General features: G+C 41.2%; 2 protein-coding genes across 3 annotated transcripts in view; both read left to right on the top strand.

Moving 5' to 3' along the window:
* The window catches only part of LOC139332543 (putative nuclease HARBI1), a 73,766-nt gene that overhangs the window by 16,170 nt on the left and 37,067 nt on the right, over positions 1–20,529 (top strand). The gene's annotated exons all lie outside the window — the stretch shown is intronic.
* On the top strand, positions 107–8,140 carry sub1b (SUB1 regulator of transcription b). 2 transcript variants are annotated; one of them, XM_070963649.1, is made up of 5 exons: positions 107–180; positions 2,115–2,184; positions 2,489–2,608; positions 4,193–4,301; positions 6,989–8,140. In XM_070963649.1, the coding sequence occupies exons 2-5, from the start codon at positions 2,116–2,118 to the stop codon at positions 7,066–7,068; spliced, it is 378 nt and encodes a 125-aa protein (XP_070819750.1). In that variant the 5' UTR covers positions 107–180; position 2,115; the 3' UTR covers positions 7,069–8,140. The 2 variants fall into 2 exon arrangements, with proteins under 2 accessions (XP_070819750.1, XP_070819751.1); XM_070963650.1 differs by having other exon boundaries at positions 117–180; positions 2,112–2,184.

Raw genomic sequence — 20,529 nt, 5'->3', positions numbered from 1 at the left:
CATAAGTACATTACATAATAGATTATAGATGTTAACAGCAATTCACTTAAGAAACCACTAAATGTCTGATTTAACGGCTCTGTGCATTTCTAGGAAGGCAGGCAGAGCGCACACCGGAAAGTCCGTCAGCTTTCAGCTTCCTGTCAAGACATCAGACTCCGCACTACTACATCATATCAAGTAAGCGTTAAGAGCTTCAGAAGAACATGACAAATCGTGTTTTTAACGAAAACATTAGATTTAATAGAAGAACAGAACGGGGTTTTATTGCACAGCTACTATGTTAGAATATACTGGCTAAAGAGATTTTATCACCTTGCTACATAACGACCAAGCATACATGTGCAACGGTGCTTAAGCTCTGCTAGCGTTTGTTACCGTCGCTAAACTCTTCAGATAGCATTTAACTTAGCCAACTAGCTAGCTAACGTCCATGTCTGAATACAAGCACAGTCTTATCATTACAGTGCAACACATAGATTAAACACGTGCCCTCACTTTCGTTCATCACCTAGTATGACAGTCTTGACTTAAGTAATATAGGCTACACGGGATGGATTTCAAGTGGTAACTGTTTAAAATCATATGTAGAATATGCGTGATGCGCAATTCGTATCGGTGAAACGCCTCAATACATGGCCAACAACAAAACGAATGGCTCATGGTAGCAAATCCTAAAGTGTTTTATGTATGAATCTACGCAGATTAAAAGACCCGCTGATATGGAACTGTCGCTCGGCATTCTGGCACTACTAAATCTACTCTCAGTCGAAACCATCTGTCTCTAGAGAAGATCCCATGCGATGTTTGTAAAGCTCTCGCTGTCGTTGAGCAACACTTACGCTTCCTGTGAAGGTAGCTGCTAACGTTATTTCCACAATCCTCAAAGATTCCTCATGTGGATGAAAAACTATTCCCCCCGTACGTTACAAGATCTTTACTCAGATTGCAACTTCGTGTTCAGGTAACCGGTTAGCATCCCTGTTTGTTTGGCTTAGGGAGTGCGATTTTTCAGGAAGGCTCGGTATTTCTTTAAGAAACGAATGTTATTACTGTATACAGTAATAACCTCTTGTATCACACTGGTAAACATTCAATTCTGAACTGTCTCAAAGACCACTTGTACAATCTATTCTTTGTGGGAGGTGTGATGATTTAAATATTCTACGTGTTTCTCCCCCCAATCCAGTAATGAACCTGCTTTGTTCAGAGCATGGTCCAGAGACACTTTGTTTCATCAGTTTGGCTCACAGTTTGAGTTCCTCTGAAAAGAAACTAATACATGTCAGCATTCTGTTACATTTATGAATGACTATCATAAGGTAAAAAATGTAAACCCTGCTTAAACAAGAACCCATAAGCTCATTACATTGCTTTTAATTCCCTGTATTTATTATTAATTCTTAATATTTAATATTAATCTTCTGTCTGATTTGAATGATAGTGAATTTTGAGTGTAGTTTCTGCAGCAATAGTCCCTTACTGTAACAACATAATAGGGAGACTGTCTTTCTGAATTAGTAAACAGATGTTTTCATAAATATAATGATAAGAATAAAAATAATGTACATAATGATGTAATTTACAATAGTTTCTGACATTCCAATGTTTTTCCCACAGAATATCATTGTCTGTTACAGAAAAAAGCCCCTGTAACTTGCCAGTGGCCGGCCTCTGAACAGAATCCATAATTGTATTGCCAAAATGAATGCCAAATATTATCATATTACCTGATATCTGATCTGACATCTGATATTCTGTCAAAATGACTTTTTTTCATGTTAATCTTGATTCAGTACTTATGCGCTCATATGAATATTGAATGTAACCATCATTCTTTTCCATACTTGCTGTTAAGTCATCTGTTCAAAGTGCAAATACATAAATTGTCCTTTAATGGTTTAAATTTTATGTGCATGCCAACATTTATAATGTGTTCTGTTTCAGTTACATAGACTGAAGCTACTACTCATTACCTTTCAGGATCCAGTTTGAAAAAGAGGGTTTTTTTTGCAGTTCACTGTCAATCTCTGCAGAGAGTCTAGAATAAATCTGTCTATACATATGTCTCTGCACTGCAATGAAGGTCTGATATTTGATCCCTGTTCCAGCAGAATGCCAAAATCAAAGGAGGTTCTGTCTTCCACATCTGGAAGTGACTCTGACAGTGATGTAGAAAGCAAGGTTTGTGCTTTAATATAACTTAATTTGTTTATTTTATCCGTATACTTTGAATATATCGATATGCATCAAAATGAAATACTAAAAGCAGACCTTACTTTGAGATAGACCATGTTAGGCAACTGACAGTTTGCACATTTCAAAGTCAGATGGCATGGAACTCTTCCTAACTCACTCCCAAACTAACTACAAAAGATGATACACTGTTTTGAAAAGTATTTGGCTCTTTGGATTGTTTTTTAATGTGTTAACTCATAGGTACAACACTGTAAGATTGTGGTCATCTATCTATTCTGTTTTTTGTAAGGCAAAAAGAAAGAAGTCAACTCAACCAGAGAAACCAGCTAAGAAACCAAAGAGCGGAGAGAGTTCCAAACCAGGTGGCTCATCCAAGGGCAACAGTAATGGTGATGACAACATGTTCCAGGTAGGTATCACAGATATAATGTAGTTTCAGCTGTTTGATTGCATTGAGTTTCAAGCCATTGCGTTAAGTGTATTCTTTAACATTTTTTATTCGACATATCAATTTTAAAAGTAAGTGGTAGATAGAATATGTAAAACTCAAATTCACAAGGTTTAATTAAATAGACTAGAAGAATGTTTTAATTTAGCTGTATCTATTCCAGAAAATCCTCATGTACGGCACTATTTTTAGTTAGGCTATTGTAGTGTACCCTTGTATTTTGGGTTAACACCTTCAGTATTGTACCATAACCTTTTGAGTGGATGGATGTATTTGTTAAGTACTCATTATGTGGCAGTGGGCCTAAATGAGTTACGCCTCGTCACACTCACCCCCATCATCACCAAGTGCTTCGAGAGACTGGTCTTGGCCCACCTCAAATGCTGTCGTCCCCCCACACTGGAACCCCATCAGTTTGCATACCTACCAAACAGGTCGATGGAGGGTGCTATCTCCACAGCACTGCACCTCCCTCTGCAACTGGACCCTGGACTTCCTGACCAGCAGACCCCAGTCTGTTAGGTCAGGCAACCACACCTCTGCCACCTTGACCCTGAACACCTGGCGCCCCACAGGGCTGTGTGCTGAGCCGTCTCCTCTACTCCCTCTTCACCCACGACTGTGTGCCTTCGCATGGTTTCAACTCCATCATCAAACTCGCAGACGACACCACGGTGATAAGCCTGGTCAACAACAGTCAGCCTGCAGGGATGAGATTCAGCAGCTGGTGATGTGGTGCACCGACAATAGCCTGTCCCTCAACACCAAGAAGACCAAGGAGCTCATCGTGGACTACAGGAAAACCAAAGGCTGCAGTCACAACCCCATTCACATCGATGGCCTGAGGTTGAAAGCGTCTCCAGCTTCAAGTTCCTGGGCGTCCACATCTCTCCTCTCCTGGACCCTCAACTCCTCCACCTTCATAAAGAAAGCTCGACAGCACCTCTACTTGCTGAGGAGACTGAGAAAAGTTAACCTGGCTCGTCAGATCCTAGTCAACTTCTACTGCTGCACCATTGAGAGCATCCTGACCAACTGCATCTCAGTATGGTACAGCAGCTGCACGATCTCTGAGTGGACGCCCCTTCAACAGGTGGTGAAAACTGCCCAGTACATCACCGGTGCCCAGCTTACTGCCCTTGAGGAGCGGTGTCTAAGAAGGGCACGCAGCATCAGCAGTGACAGCTCCCACCCCTATCATGGACCGTTTGTTTTTGTTTGCATACCGTGTTGCACATGTCTTATGGTTTCATAGAATTACTTGCACTACCTGCACCTACTTCAACCGTTTATACTGTGTATACTTCATGCCACTTGTACTACTTACGTGTATTTATAGATTAGCTTTTTTTTTTGCATTATTTGCACTTGTTATTAGATGCTAAACTGCATTTCGTTATCTCAGTGTTGCACTCTGACAATGACAAAGTTGTATCTAATCTAATCTAATTTTATGTTATTATAAGGGCCATAAAATGTATTTATCCTAAAAATGTTTGCTGGACAAAAGTCAAGTCCAGTTGACAGCTTGTTTGCTTCTTACAGATTGGAAAGATGAGATATGTCAGTGTCAGGGACTTCAAAGGTAAAGTCCTGATTGACATCAGAGAGTACTGGATGAACCAAGATGGGGAGATGAAGCCAGGGAAAAAAGGTAATCACATCAGAAAGGCCTGCTATTTTTGTTATTTTCTGCATCGTAGATTTATACTGAAGACATCGAAACTCTTAAAAAGTTTCGACACATATAGAATTTTGTATTCAACAAAAAAAAGTGCATACAAAGCAAACAGTTTTTTATATTTTAGATTCTCCTTTTTGTCTTTTACCTTAATGATGGCTTTGTACACTATTGGTATTCTCTCCACAAGTATTCCCTTAGAATGCTTTTGCAACAAGCTTAAAGAAGTTCCCATATATGCTGAGCACATCACACCATCTCGTCTCCCCCTCTATCCTTCATGGTGGGAATCACATCACACAGCAAACATCAACACAGCAGTTGGAATCAAAAATGTCAAATTTGCACTCATTAGACCAAAGTACAGATTTCCATTTCCATTCCTTGTGTTTGTAGGCTCAAGCACTTCTCTTCTTATCGTCTCCCTTAGTAGTGTTTTGTTTGCAGTAATAAAGGCCTGATTCACACAGTCTGCTCTGAACAGATGATGTTGAGATGTGTGTCCTACTTGAACAATGTGCAGCATTTATGTGAGCTCTAATCTGAGATGCAGTTAATTGGAAATTTTTGAGGCTGGTAACTGTAATGAAGTTATCTCCTGCCGTAGGATAACTGGATATCTCTTGGTCTTCCTTTCCTGGGGTTGTCCTCATGAGATACAGTGTCATCATAGTGTTTGGTGGGTTTTGCAACTTCGGTTGAAGGTGCATTCAAAGTTCTTGAAATTTTGCAGTTGTCTGACTTCCATGTCTTAAATTAATCATGTACTGTAGTTTCTATTTACATAGTTGAGTGGTTCTTGCTATAATATAGAGTCAAATAAGGCTATTTACTGTATGCCAACTCGAGCACAACACAACTGATGATCTCAAACACGAGATAAATTTCACGAATTTTTTTTTTTTTATTTTTTGTTTTTTAATAAAATACTCATTTCATACTCAAAAAAATACTAATTTCTGATTACTTTTGGGCACAATCTCTCTGTTCTTGCATCAGATGATGCTGGATGAATACATGACACATAGTAATGTATGCATAAGCTAGCTCTGATCCAAAAGTGGAGGAAAATGGGACAAAATAGACTTTTAAGGATGACAGCATATGATAGACCAGATGAAAACTTCAATCAAAATTAGTTTTTTCTGTCCACGGTCATTTAAAATGAAAAAAAAACTGTTCATCTTACCATGTTCTCTCCTGCAGTGTTAGAAGTAAGAATCTATTACAATGAACTTGAGACAAAAGTTGCTTTTAATTGCTGATCTAGGATCAGTGTCATTACCCCAAATGTAAAATTGGCCAATACAAGAGTACAATCAAATATTTATTGAAAACAATCCTTATCACTAACATTAGTCAGTGATTGCAAGCAATAGCCAGCTGCCTTGTTAATTTATCTGGTCTATCATTTACCATCATATCCAACATGTTCATTTCAGTTTCATTTACATAGCGCCAAATCACAACAGAAGTTGTCTTAGGATGTTTTCCATGTAAAGCTGGTCAGGACTATACTCTTTAATGTACAGGAACCCAACAAAAAACACTTCCTTTGTTGTTGAATGGAGGAGAGGCTAGCTAATGTAAAAACCAGCACCCAGGTTACTGCAGCTGTTCTCCATAAATGAGCTGATCTATTACAGCTTTTAAAATATGTTTAGCTACTCTTTTGACAGGTCTATATATCAATTTGTTCATTGAAGAACCACGTTGGACCATTAAAGCTTTGCTACCTCAGATGGTAGCGATCTGTGAAATTTCTAAATGTGACCCATGGACTAAGATGCACATCACATGTAATAGTGTTAATGTAATGTAAAATTAGCTAGCTGGCTAATGTTGCCTAAGCTGTCATTCACTATGACTTAAGTATTTGGTTGATTAACTAGCTAACATTAGACAACAACATAAGGTTATCAAGTTATCAAATTGGTAACATTACTGTATCTCACAAGATATTTAACAATGTTAGCTGTCTCGCTGGCAATTCTTGTTTCATCAAGAAGCAGGCATTCTGATTGGTGGATATTTTTCAGTTTTCAGTTGACAAATTTTCTGTAGATTTGCAGCTGGAACGCGCCACTTTGCTGCAGCTTTTTCCACACAGCAGGCAACAGACCGATGGTCTTGGCTCACGCTGTACTGTGACAGGTGAATTGATTGAATCCATTTCTACAGGCGAGCACACACATCCACAGCATCAGATCTTTGCGCCTCTTCATCATGCACTTTCTTCATGCAAGGGCTGCACAAGTCACATAGGTTACCGATTTTGGATTCAAAACAGTGAATCTTGCGAAGAAGGTGAGAAGTTTACATGCCTGTACTTACCTCTTGACAAGGCACACCTATTAATTGAAAAGCATTAGAGGTGACCATCTCATGAAGCTTGTGTCCAAAGCTGTCATCAAAACAAAAGGTGCCTATTTTGAAGAATCTAAAATATAAAACATGTTTTTCTTTGTTTATGCTTTAGTGTTTGCCACATAGTTATTTCATAGTTTGATATTTTCAGTATTAATCTTAATTTTTAGAAACTAATAAAATTGATGGAAAACCATTTAATGAGAAAGTATGTGCAAATGTTTTACTGGTACTTTACATGTGCTTTGTAGTTGTGTAAGACAGTTTGATGCTCTGTTTTAAATGTCTTGTAGGTATCTCTCTGAATCCTGAGCAATGGAGTCAACTGAAGGACCAGATTTCAGAAATTGATGATGCCATTAAGAGAATATAAGCATTCCTTTTATGATATCTGTTGAACTAATTGAACATGTTGGCTAATCAGTTTTGTAAGACTGGGATTGTTTTCTAATGATCTCTAATTTTTAGTTATATACATCTAGTGTTGTCTGCATTCTCTGGTTTTTTGTGTGAAACTTGTTTTTGAGCTGTTGTAGTAAAGGTATGGGTCGATGAGTAGGTGGTTGATCATTGCAGTATGTGGGTAGGTTGCATAAATACAGTGATGTTTGTATTGAATAAAAAAATGAGGCACTAGCTTAGTATTGTTGTTCAGTCACTGTGAAAGTTCATGTTCACATTTTGACTATCATGTAAATATAAATCAGACTTGGTTTCATCTGACCTTTGTGGTATGTAGCACACAATATCAGTGCTCTTCAGTTCTGAAAGCCAAGCTCAGTCAGTCATGTACTTACAGCTGATTAGATTCATAGGTAGAACTGTGAGTAAGGTTTTGAAAATTAATGATTATTAAAAGTTATTAAAAGCATTGTATTAGATTTACATTACCCAATCAGGTTTATGGTAGCCAGTTCTGTCAGCCATAAAAAATGTGATTTGTGAACCAATGAGGCACGTGTGGCCTTAGTGGGTAAGGCCAGATTTCAATGACCTTTCACATAGTTTTCACAAAACTAATAATTTTCCCATACTTGACAAAAATAGATGTCACTATATCATTTGCAGATTCCTATTTGCTTCACTAATGACTCCATAAACAGAATCATTAAATACATGTGCACATTTACACTTAGTCCAGGCCTATGTATGTGTAAGTCTTAATAATTTATTTAAGCATCTATACTCCAGGGAGGTTAGAAACCTCTACTGGAAAGGAGACCATCAGGCTGAACTAGGGTTACAATTAGTCTGTCACACATAAACCGTTTTCTCAGAAGTTCCTCCCCGAAGTTTCTTCATTACTGCTGCACAATGAACATCCATCAATTTGCAGTTCATATCAGTTTCACCATATTCAGATGTGGGCTGCACTTCACCACTTAAATTGTCAATGTATGTGCTTTGAAATGTATTACAATTATAATAAAGATAGAAAACAATAAGGACGTGTCTGTAGCCTCATAGTGAATATCATTTCCACTATTTTTTCACTTTAAATGTCACATAGTGGTCAATGTGCTTCACACACTACACATGTGAACAAAATAAAACAGAACATGAATATATATAAGTAAGGTTTTCATAAAATTGATTCATCCCCTGCCTACCCATATGGATGAAAACAGAGGGAGGTAGACAGAGAGATGGAAATGCTGGCTAGCCATAGGCCTGAGAACAAGTAGGTCCTAAGCTTGCTTTTAAAAGGGAGAGTATGTTTAAAGCGCTGTTGATGTTAATGTAATTCATTAATTTTGTGAGTGCTGCTTCAGCAGTGTGGATAATCCTGAGTTCACCAGGAGACTTCAGGTGTCTTATGCAGAAGCATTTATTGCAGGCCTGATGCATCAAGGAGAAGTTGATGAGCAACACAGTGTCCACAAGTAAACCAAGGTAGTGCCACACCAAATCCTGAAGATGTCCCTTCTAATGGCGTGTATTAATACCCCCAATGTCACAAGTTGTTTTCCCTTCCACTCAAACTATTCCCTACTATAGATATTCTATACTTACCTTCTACATCTGTGGTACTTTATTGGATAGTCAAAACCAAACAATACCTCCTACTGTACTTACATATGCCCTGACCTTCAATCCTCTACCTGGGGACACTTTGACCTAATTCCTTATTAAAATATGAACTTGAGCAGTCCTCCTTAAATTGGTCCCGTCTATGTCTGCACAGTTTATCTATAAGACCTTGGCTACCTCCATTGCTAGAACAGGGAGATACTTCTTATCTGCTGTCTGCTAGAATGGTCTCTGAATATTATGATAATTTGTATGTGTCTGAGGTCTCTGTGTTGTCCAACCTTGAGACCTTTGGACTCCTAACTGTACAGAGGGCCTGTGAAATTCCTTCACAGTTACCCCCTTTTTGATCGTAAGATCTACACTAATCAATAAACTAATTGAACCATGTGACATCCAAACAATGAACATATGAAAACTGCACAAAGCCCTCAAATTTGAATGCCCTTTGGCCTACAGCCACACTATCTGTAAACCACAACACACCTGATAGATGTATATGTGATTTACAAACAATGCAAATATCCTCCATAGAAGGAGCCACAGGTCAAACATCTCCAGACTAGACTTGGAGTAATAGGCTCTGTGACCACCAATTAAAACCTCTGCTTTCTTATCAATAATCACAAGAAAATACAATTGTAATACAATACAAAGTGGAATTCTAATCATCAAGAACATAAGCATAAGTAATAACAAATTCTGGGAAACCCCGGAAAAATGATTTTTCTGTCTCTTAAACCCAAAATTATAATCAAATATATATAATGACACAGATGTGAAGAATAAAGTTGGAGGCACATGTTCGCCCCAGTGAGACCGACATAAAACTGTTCTGTTTATTTAGACAACTAACTGTCAGTAACACGAGAACAATACAGGTGGGACTGAGATGAGAAGGGGGAGGAGAATAATATATAATCAAAATTCAAATAAAGACATGTTACGAGCGAATAATTAGAACTAAAACAAGGAAAACATACTTATGTCATCTGAAATCAAACAGAATCAGCCAAATCAATACCCTCAGTCTTCTGTCTCCTCAAAAGCTTACGTTGGAACCAACCAGTGAGTTTTTAAACCACCAGTGAGGTGGTTCTGAATTCAGGCAATCCATCCTTCTGTGGTTGAAGGTATATATACCTTCAACCACAAAGGTATATATATCCCTTTCACATTTGATTAGCCAATACTTAGCAAATACAAAAGCATGATCCACCCTAACTTGAACACCTAAATAAAATTAAGGTAGGACTATAGAAACTACGCTGGCATCCATAAATAATAATAATAAGAAGAAGAAGAAGAAGAAGAAGAAGAAAAATATTGTTAAAACTCATAATCATTCCTAAGACATTCTTATCAGCTCAGAGCTGGTGACATTCACATCATTCGGAAATTGGACATCTTACAATGATCCATGTAAAAACACTAACAATAAAAACAGAGTATCTACGTCTTAGAGCCTAAGTCATATAATCTTTTGAAAACAGAAGGAGTACACTGACTTACTTCAATTAGGCAAGCGTTGACCTGAATACAAAAATTAATAGTGGATTACAAAAAATTTAAAATAGTTAAAAAAAACATTAGTATATTAGTAGATTAAAATAAAAGGAAAAACAACATAATGATGAGATGGTGTATACAGATCTCTAAGCGTACAGCCTTAAGATATCACAAAAGTAAAACTATCCGTTCTCTAATTGCATTGCATTGCACTGTCAATCAATGAAAACCCATTGTCCGAATTTCTCTGATACAGAAACTCCCATTCTCCTCCAGTTTCTCTCACTCCGCCGCCGGCACAAGCACAAAGTCAGGTCCGCTTCACCGATGGGGCGTGGCGGTGCAGACTTTGGTACTTTTGTGCACTGCGCCGTCGGCGCATCTCCTCCCCCTTCTCATCTCAGTCCCACCTGTATTGTTCTCGTGTTATTGACAGTTAGTTGTCTAAATAAACAGAACAGTTTTATGTCGGTCTCACATAAAACGAACATGTGCCTCCAACTTTATTCTTGGCATCTGTGTTTTTTCTACCCACTGTCGCACTGGCGCACCTTGCTTACGTCATTCCAATACACAGTGTTTACAACAGACATGCTCAGAATACTACATCTCCTTTCTTTTAAAAAAATGCAAATAGCTGTAGCTGCCAACAATATTATAGCATTATTATTTCAAACCTTTTAAACTTAGCTTAGCTACTTCAAGGCAGTTACTCCTATCAATGTGTATAGGCAGGATATAACTGAAATAGAACATGCCATTAGTAAATTCTTTTTCTCGAACATTTCTGTAAACATTAGCAATGCCACATATCACATTTGCACTGTTAACTCCGGCATACTTTAACTGCAGGGTCAAAAGAAACACTTTTAACATCAACACATGGCATGCTTCCACATTTGAACAATTTTCTTCACAGGTCTAGTCTGTCTCTTGGTTTCACAATGCGACCTGACTTAGTGGTGGTGAAGTGCAGGGTTTCTTTGAGGCCTGTTTGAACCACGGTGTCCTGTTGTATAGTCACTGGCTCAGCATTCTCAGGATCAGGGTCACAAGTTGGTGCTTCTCGATCTGTGCTGTTCTCAGTCTTTAGGAGGTGACGTTTGTTGCGTCTGAGCACCTGACCTTCACCTGTGAGGATGTTGTATGACCTCGGTGTGCGTGCTGAATCTGTAACTGCTGCAGGCTCCCAGTTTCCACTTGGCAGCTGGAAACGAATTGTGGCTCCTGCTGGCAGGGCAGGTCGGGTCTTTGCAGTCCTGTTGTAGTACAGTTTCTGTCGTTTCTGGCAGGTTTCCCTCCTGCTGTGAAATGTGCTGCGGCAGACAAGCTCTGGTTCAAGTTGTTTGTCAGTGGTTGAAAGGATTGAACGCAGACGCCTGCTCATTAACAGCTGTGCTGGTGATTTCAGTCCATCAACGGGGGTGTTTCTGTACTCCAGAAGACTCAGGTAGGGGTCTGTCCGCTGTGCTTGTGCCCTGTCCATGAGGCCTTTGGCTGTTTGGACAGTCCTTTCAGCTAACCCATTACTCTGTGGGTACAGTGGGCTGATTAGCGTCTGTGGTACTCCAAACCTAGCAAACATGGCCCTGAGTTTGTTGATGACTGTGTTGGATGTGAGGCTGGTGATTTTTTTCCACCTCAAAGTATCTGCTGTAGTAATCAACAGCAACAATATAGTTGGTGTTGTTCCACATGAACAAATCCGTGGCGATCACCTGCCAAGGTCGCTCTGGGATCGGATGTGATATCATCGGCTCCTTTTGGATGGAGTTGCGTCGCTCCAGGCAGATGTCGCAGGATTCAACCAGCGCCTCTATCTGTTTTCCCATTCCAGGCCAGAAAAGAACATCTCTTGCTCGTTGCTTACATTTTTCGATCCCTAAGTGCCCTGTGTGGATGGATTTTTCTCCTTTTAGCAGGATGCCGTTTGTTTCTGATATCTCGTCCCTGTGATTCCAGTACGCTGAAATTGCAGGCGGACATTTCTTGTGTGACGCAGGCCACCCTGAGGTGATGACCCGCCTCAATATTGAGTGCTGCTCATCTTGCGCCATGGCGGCTCTGATCTCTGCCATTTTGTTGTCACTTACTGGTGCATTACTGACCACGGTATGTATTTGCAAGTCCATACCTTCACTCAGTGAGCTCTCACTGCACTCGATGGCCTTTCTGGAAAGTGTATCTGCAACTGGTATCTGTTTTCCAGGCTTATGTGTAATGATAATGTCATACCGCTGTAGTTGCAGTATCATCCGTTGCAGTCGTGGGGGAGCTGCTACCAGAGGCTTTCGCATGATTGACTCCAGCGGTTTGTGGTCTGACTCGACAACCACCTGTCGACCGTAGAGGTACTGATGAAACTGTTTGCATCCAAACAGCACCGCATACAGCTCCTTTTCTATCTGAGCATAGTTTTCTTCAGTCTCAGTCAATGTTTGGATGCGTATGCAACTGGTTTCTCTCCTTGGAGTAGCATAGCTTCTAGCCCACATTTTGATGTGTCGACCCACACCTTAACATCCTTTGTGTGGTCAAAGTATGTGAGTACAGGGCCAGGCTCCTGGGTTAGCAGGTCTTTCACTTGTTTAAAAGCAATGTCATGATTTGAGTCACACACAAACTCATTGCTCTCTTTTAACAGTTGTCTGAGAGGAGCTGTTGCCTCGGGGAGTCTGGGGGCAAACCTGGAGAGGTAGGTGACCATGTCCAGTATGGTCTCCAGCTCTGCCTTATTGCTGTGCGGGGGAGCCATTTCTCTGATCGCCTTGACCTTGTTAGGGTCAGTCCGGATGCCTTCTCATGTCAGTCTGTGACCAAAATAGCTCACCTCTGGCACACATATGATGCTCTTGTCCTCGTTGAGCTTTATCCCCATCTCTCTAGTCCTCTCCAACATGGCACGCAGGTTTGCGTCCTTCTTGGTGTGGCCATATACCAGGATGTCGTCCACGATAGCTGCGACGCCCTGAAGCCCTTCGTAAGCCTCGTAAGCCTTCTTTGAAACTCATCCTGTGCAGAAATTATTCCAAAGGGGAGTCGCTTGAACCTGTATCTGCCATAGATGGTGTTGAAGGTGGTCAGCATGGATGATTCCTGGCTTAGTTTGGTCAACCAATAGCTGGATCTGGCATCTAGCATGCTGAAATATTGTGCTCCGGCTAGTTTCGGCATAATGTCATCTAGAGTGGGAAGCAGATAGTGTGGCCTCTGTATGGCTTTGTTTAGGGGGCGAGGATCAAGGCAGGTTTTGGGTTTTTCCACTGCCACTAAAGCATTTACCCACTCGGCTCTGTCACTTTTTCGATAATGTCCATTTTCTCCATTTCATCCAGTTCATCCTTGAGCCTGCTGCGGAGAGCATATGGGATGTGGCGAGGGGGGCACACCACTGGTGTAGCTGAGGGCTTGAGATGAAGGACGCATTCTCCAGGAAATAGTCCAGTGCCCTTGAACACATAAGCAAACTCTGTTGTGATGCTTGTGTGTGTTCCTGGCTGTACTTCGACTGTGTGTAGCAGTTTAACTATGTTTAGGTCTAGACATGCTCTCAGACCCAAGACAGGGGGAGTGTTTTTAACATATACTATGTCAAAATCTAACATAGCTGTTTCATTTTTGTATCTGCATGTTAGCTTGCAAGCTCCTTTAACTTTAAGCCTCTGTCCTCCATATCCTGAGATGGCACTGTCTGATGGGCCTAACACTACACTTCCTAACATTTTGTGGAACATGTGTGCTGGTATCACATTAGCTTGGGCACCTGTGTCGGCTTTGAACTTTAATTTGTGCCTCGCTTTGCCTATTTCTATTTCTGCAAATGCCTGTTCTCTGGCTGTGTTTGCATGTAGTTTCGTTATAGTGTCAAAATACAGCTCTGGTGATGTCTGCTCTATGCAGTCTGAGACAGCATGCACTTTTTTGGGCTTAAATTTTAACTGTTTCTGTGGTGTTTGTGTGCAACAAACTTTGGCAAAATGGTTAAATTTCTTGCATTTGTTGCATTGCCGTCCATTTGCTGGGCAGTCCTCTGTGCGGCTGTGCTTGCCCACATGCACCACACTCTCTGCTCCTAACGGCACTGTCACCGTCTGTCCCGATGGTCGTTTTGCGTCCATGGCATGCCTGTTGTGTTTTGGTTGCTCTTCTGCTAACTGCATGCACGGACTGACTAGCCACATTAGCAACGGGGCTAACCATTGTCTTTAATTGTTGCTGTGATAACTCATGTGAACGGGCAATGTCAATAGCTTTCTCTAGCATGAGGTCTGGACCGTGGCAAACTAGCTTTTCACACACTCTTGGTGAGTTTATGGCAAAAACAATGCAGTCCCTAATCATCTTATTGCTATTGGGGTAATTGCAGTCTTTCACTAGCAACCTTAGCTCAGTTACAAACTGATTAAAACTCTTGTTTTCCCCTTGTGTCTTCTCATGAAACTTATATCGTGCAAAAATTGGGTTTACTTTTGGCGTCACATAGGCTTCAAACCTGTCGTAGTACGTCTTCAGCAATTTCCTTTCATCCGTTGTAAGAGTCCATGTGTTAATATACATCGCGGACCTTCTCACCGATCCAAAGTAGCAAGTAGCTGCACTTCTCCTCCTCTTCTTTAGCATGTAGGGGACCGGAAAACATCAGCTCAACGTGCTGGCGAAACTTTCTCCAAGTGTCGGGAAGGCTAGACGAATCCCAGTCCATCCGTGGGGTGGGAACACCTGTACTCTCCATCTCCCATCGGCAGGTCGATGCGTACTAAGATGACCTGACACCATGTATTGTTCTCGTGTTATTGACAGTTAGTTGTCTAAATAAACAGAACAGTTTTATGTCGGTCTCACTGGGGCGAACATGTGCCTCCAACTTTATTCTTTGCGTCTGTGTTTTTTCTACACACTGTCACTCTGGCGCACCTTGCTTACGTCATTCCAATACACAGTGTTTACAACAGACGTGCTCAGAATACTACACCACCCAGCTGCGCAACTCGGAAAGAGGGAGGGGAGAAGGCATGGAGTGACACAGCCAAGTCAAATCTTCACCAATCACACCAGCTGCTCACCTCACCTTTAAAAACAACACTGGCAAGGCGCATGACAAGTTTCGAGGATGACTGAGCAGGAAAGTGTCCGACGCCCAAACTTCTCCCAGGAGGAGACTGACATCATTCATTTCTAAATATGAGGTCCTTAGATGGTAAATCCTCGGCCCTCCTCCTCCTCATCCTCTTCAAAGCAATAATGTACTCCATCTTTGTACAGTAGATAACGTTAAGCATTACTATGATAACATTTGTATTTGGAATGAAATGACATGGGTAATAGCGGACAACGATCATCACTTACGTTTTTTTCCATGTGTCTGTCTCTCTCTGTCTCTCGAGTGCTCTGAGATAGATGCAGTATATATGCTCTGTAGGATGCCACAGCTGTTTCTGGTTGGCACAGCAGCGTTAATTGATTAGTTTGCATCCCTGTTTCACCTATGAACATTCGGTCAGGGTGAGTGACCATTACGCGTGCCGAACGCGCTTGCGATGTGGTCAGATGAGATACTGATCAAAATATATAAATTTAGGTCTGACTGTATGTGCTAACTCAGATAGTTGCATTGAATCGTGGCTGTTGTTAATTATTGATCGCAGTGTGCGTTCGATGACTGACCGAGCACTGCTGAAAACACCGTTAAAACCATGTTGCTGTCTTGTTGAAGGCGTGATATATGGCATCATCGAGCACGTTTTCAGTGGATAGCTGTTATTACCTAGCAGCCACCCATCCAGAGGGGTGCCCCCCTGAAAGACTGTAGGGATGCTAGAACGAGTCATGTGCCGACCTGGGGAAATTGGCATACACGTTTGTCACCAGGCAATTTGAGTCACAGATCACCAGACATCCCTGTTTCACCTGTGTACATTTGGTCAGGTTGATTGACCATTACGCGTACCGAACCAATGTGGTCAGATGAGATACTGATCAAAATATATAAATTTAGGTCTGACTGTATGTGCTGACTCAGATAGTTGCATTGAATCGTGGCTGTTGCTAATTATTGATCGCAGTAAGTAACAGCCAGACACTGTGGAAAACTGCCTTTGAGGTATTAGTGACGTGAGCGCCGGTTTACGCACAGAGTTGACCAGGTCAGCGCATTTTTGCGCCGCTGGCGCAGACCGAAATGGGACGAAAATCCAAATGCACTGGCTGATTATGCCAACACCTCCCCCTACTGCGCCACAACGCCCATCCTGGCGCACCTCTGTACGCCTTGGTTTATCAAAATACCAAGTGCGCCTGCCTGTGCTGCACAAAAATACCACTGCGCTAGGTGCGCAGCCTGTGCCACGCTGGCATTGGAGTCAAAAATAGAGCCCCTTGATGTAGCTGTGTCATGAACCATATCCATAATTTCAGCTGTTGCATCTCAGATGTATGAACAACATTCAGTACAAATAACCTTACATGTGCCTCTCTGTGATGCTAATAAGAGATCAAGGGCTATGTGGTTTTGCAAAGCTACAGTTTTAACTTCCTGCATCTCCTTATGCTCAGCTAAGGTAACCCTACTAAGAACATTAAGGTGTCTTTCTACAACTGTGGACAGGGATTTGAGCTCTTGTTGAGTGTTGAGTATATGTCGTACCATGGAAGAAAAACTGTGTCTATGTAATGGGGAATATAATGTGGCTGTCTCAGAGGCATCTACCTTCCTGATCAAGGGAGTGACCTGAGCTAAATAGCATATGCCATGGGATCCATCTTAAGGTACTATAGGCTTTCACTGGATGAAAAGTCACATTTCCGTCAATTTCCGTCACTGTAAATTGCTGTGGAAGTTCTCTCTCAGCCACTGTGACCATGAGGTGTTAAAATGCAAATGTAAATGCTGCAAAGCTATACAAATGCAAATTGGGATTGTGTGTGTGTGTGTGTGTGTGTGTGTGTGTGTGTGTGTGTGTGTGTGTGTGTGTGTGTGTGTGTGTGTGTGTGTGTGTGTGTGTTCTGTGCCTACAGAATACAAAGATTTTTTTTTTTCATGAGGATTTAAAAGTGTGTTTAAATAATTTTATAGGTTACATACCGGATAAGTGTCCTGACTCTCAAAGGTCTTTAATTTTCCACTTAAATTGCTAAATCAAAATTGTGAAAATTAAAGCATCTACAGTTCTTGGACACTGGTCACAATTTTTCGCATTTTGCCACCACAACACCAGATGAACAATGCTTGTGTGATTAGCTTGCAAAATTCCAGCAGGGTCAGTCCACTGATGATTCTTTAAGTAGGAATAAAAAGGGAATACACCAAAGTAACTTTTCTTTTTTTAATTTTCGATGATGTCACTTTAAAGAAGTTTACATGTTTTATAAAATATTCAGGTACAAAAATAGAAAATCAAAGTACCTTACAAAATCACAGCATGTTTTTCATTCTACACAACAAAAATGGTCTCGCAAGAAATTCCGAGAGCGCGACCTCGCATATGATTGGACGCCTCCTCTGACGCAATGATGTCGGCAGAAAACGACCTCGGCATGTCTGTGAATGTGAATCAAGCTTGGATTAGAACAGTTACGTTTCGGGTCCTGCTAAACTTTAACTCTGTTCATACAATGGCCGGACGTCGTCTTCAGTTCATCCCAGAAGGCACTCCTCTGCGACGAGTGAACGGTCTGGCTGTGGAGCGACCATATCCAGAAAGTCCAAACAATTTAGAGAAGAAACTGCTCAGTGTCTTCAGTGGATTGTCTTGACTGCTAATGCAGCTGATCGCGCAGTTGGCGAGGAGAATGGCCGTGAAAAAAGCCAGACTGCTCGCTCTGGAGGAGCAGCCCGACCGAACTGCAGCTGCGGAGACGAAGAGACGGGTGCGTAAGTTACATACGTAACGTTAGCATTTAGTACCACATTGTGCAGTTTTTAGGGCGCCAAACCTTTATTATTCTTATTGCACTACGTTCCGAACGTTTGGTAATTGTTCACGTTACATTTAACATTACAATGTATTTTGTATTTTAAAGGAAAAGGTGCGACGTCTGCACAATAGTGACAGACACGACAGGCGATATGAACCTGAGCAGGGGTAAGTTTATAAAATATACAGGAAATATTCTGCAGAATATAAGTAAATGTAAACGTTGCATGACCTGTTTGTACTTTTTGCGTTTTACAGACTAAACTCGCCCCACAACGAAACGGTGACGTCATATTTGATGGCGACTTTAACTGGGAGTCCAGACATGGATGGTGTGGACAGCAGTCTTTTAAACCCTTTCTGTTGTTTCTTGTTGTTGTTTTTACTGAAGCCTGCCTTAATTATTTCAAACCAATATATATTTTCTTCCAGCGGCCTGTAAGACATATTATGAGATGGTGTGGCTTCAGGTATGCCCAGCCAGCTCTTTCAGTTCAGGCAGCAGCTGTGAAGATATCAGCTCGCAGCAGACAAAGAAGGAAGCAGGTAAGAGTCCCATGAATGCCGCTTTATTTTCACAACAATGTAAAAATGGGCTGAATTTTATTTATTAGCTGCATTGTTTTTGACAAACATGCTCACATATGTTATCATGTGTTATTGTTTCTTAGCAGTACTAATATTATATTAACACCTGTATTTACAGCTGCTGGAAGCAAGAAGGAGTGTCTTAGCTCTCCAAACTCTGCCAGACACTGCAAGATCGGCTGGAGAGCAACCCAAAGTATGTGGCGACACACCGCAAGAGGCTTCGCATCGAGTCCCCTTCAAAGCGACAGGCGGCAACTCAGTATGACCCAGAGGCAGCAAAGAAGCATTTCCAAAGGCCAAAGGAAGTCATTACAAAGGAAATAGAATTTGTTTATTATTTATTATTAATAATAATTTCTGGCAATGGACACTTCTGTTGTGATTGGAAGTTTTGTAATGTGCTAGTTCCCGCTCTTTCTGCTTCTGGACTTGAGAGAGAAGGTGCTGTGGAGCATATCCATAAGAGGGACCTGCGTGTTCATCATTGTTCTACTATATTTCAATACGGACGCAGGCTGGTGACGATAAATAAGCTGTCGTCTACCCAGTCTTTATTCAAAAATCACAAAACGCAGAGTGAACCCCGCTACATAGGCAGACAAAAAGACCTGCACTTGATCATCAGATATTCGGAAGACGCAGCGTCCCTCCAGCTCTGTCACGTTACCTGAGATGCTGTTGTTAAACCACGTTTCGGTGAAAATCATGACATTGCAGTCCATAAACATTCTCTGTGATGTGATCTGAAGTCCATGTAGTGTATAGGAGAACTACCTTAATTTGATGTTGCATTCGTTGATAAAATAACGGGGCACCACCTTCCTCAGCTAAGAAGGACTGCAGAAATTAACTGCTATAACGCTGATAAAATACTAACGAATGAACTAACAGTAAACCAGTCTGATAACCTGAAGTGTAAATTCTGGATACAGGGATCGTATATACTCAGTTCAAAAGGACACGTCTAGGACGTCTAACCAGGACTTATATCAAAATCTCATTTATTAAGCAGAATGATGGATAACGAATGATATATCATGAATAGTAGGACAGAAAATATGAGGTGATATGACATGACACAAAAGAAACTTATGGCAACGCAATGGTAAAACAAGTTTGGCGATAGTGAGAAGTAGTTGTAAGGTGATAATAGGGACGCGAACGTAAAGTTAAGGGATTAAACGAGTAGTTAAGAGAATTTGGATAAATTGACAGTATCGTAACCTCACAGACCAACTCTTATTCAAACCCGCTTAGTGCATGCCTACTTGTCAGCAATGTTCCTGTAGAGGCCTGCTCCAAACTAGCCGAAGATGCTTCCAGTGTCCGTCCGTGGCTCGTCTGCTTGGCAGTCTGGTGGAAGACCCAGGCACACCAAGGTTGAGCTGATATTGGACAGTGATGATTCAGGAACTGGATTTCGACAGCGTCGGTGACAGGCGAGGAACGGCTTTGGATGGTTCTGACCCAGACCAGCGGGTTAGCGACAGGCTGCAGGGCTTTAGCTTGGTTGGCAACCGCGAAGCAAGACTTTAGATTTAACAATAATAAGACTGATAACCTCCTCGATGGCCGGTCGAAAAGTGTCTCCAAAATTATTATTACTTCACGAGAATTTACTAAAGACAAAACGTTTGGCTTAGAAAAATTAAAGTTTACGGCAAAACTATAGAGACACGTCTTCTGAAAAGTAAATCACGCTACTCGGTAAGGCTTTTGAGTAGTTCGAAAAGCTCGAAAAACTTAAAGAGCAAAACGACTGTGCTAAAAGACAAAACTAAACGTAACGT

This window comes from Chaetodon trifascialis, chromosome 6 (assembly GCF_039877785.1).
Source record: "Chaetodon trifascialis isolate fChaTrf1 chromosome 6, fChaTrf1.hap1, whole genome shotgun sequence".
Classification (NCBI taxonomy): Eukaryota; Metazoa; Chordata; class Actinopteri; order Chaetodontiformes; family Chaetodontidae; genus Chaetodon; species Chaetodon trifascialis.
The sequence above is the reverse complement of the archived record's forward strand: the minus strand, read 5'-3'. Positions and strand labels throughout refer to the sequence as shown.

Coding starts and splice junctions, on each gene's coding strand:
- sub1b (XM_070963649.1), top strand. CDS start 2,116: ATGCCAAAATCAAAGGAGGTTCTGTCTTCCACATCTGGAAGTGACTCT. Junction 2,185..2,488: donor ACAGTGATGTAGAAAGCAAG/GTTTGTGCTTTA, acceptor GTTTTTTGTAAG/GCAAAAAGAAAGAAGTCAAC. Junction 4,302..6,988: donor GATGAAGCCAGGGAAAAAAG/GTAATCACATCA, acceptor AATGTCTTGTAG/GTATCTCTCTGAATCCTGAG.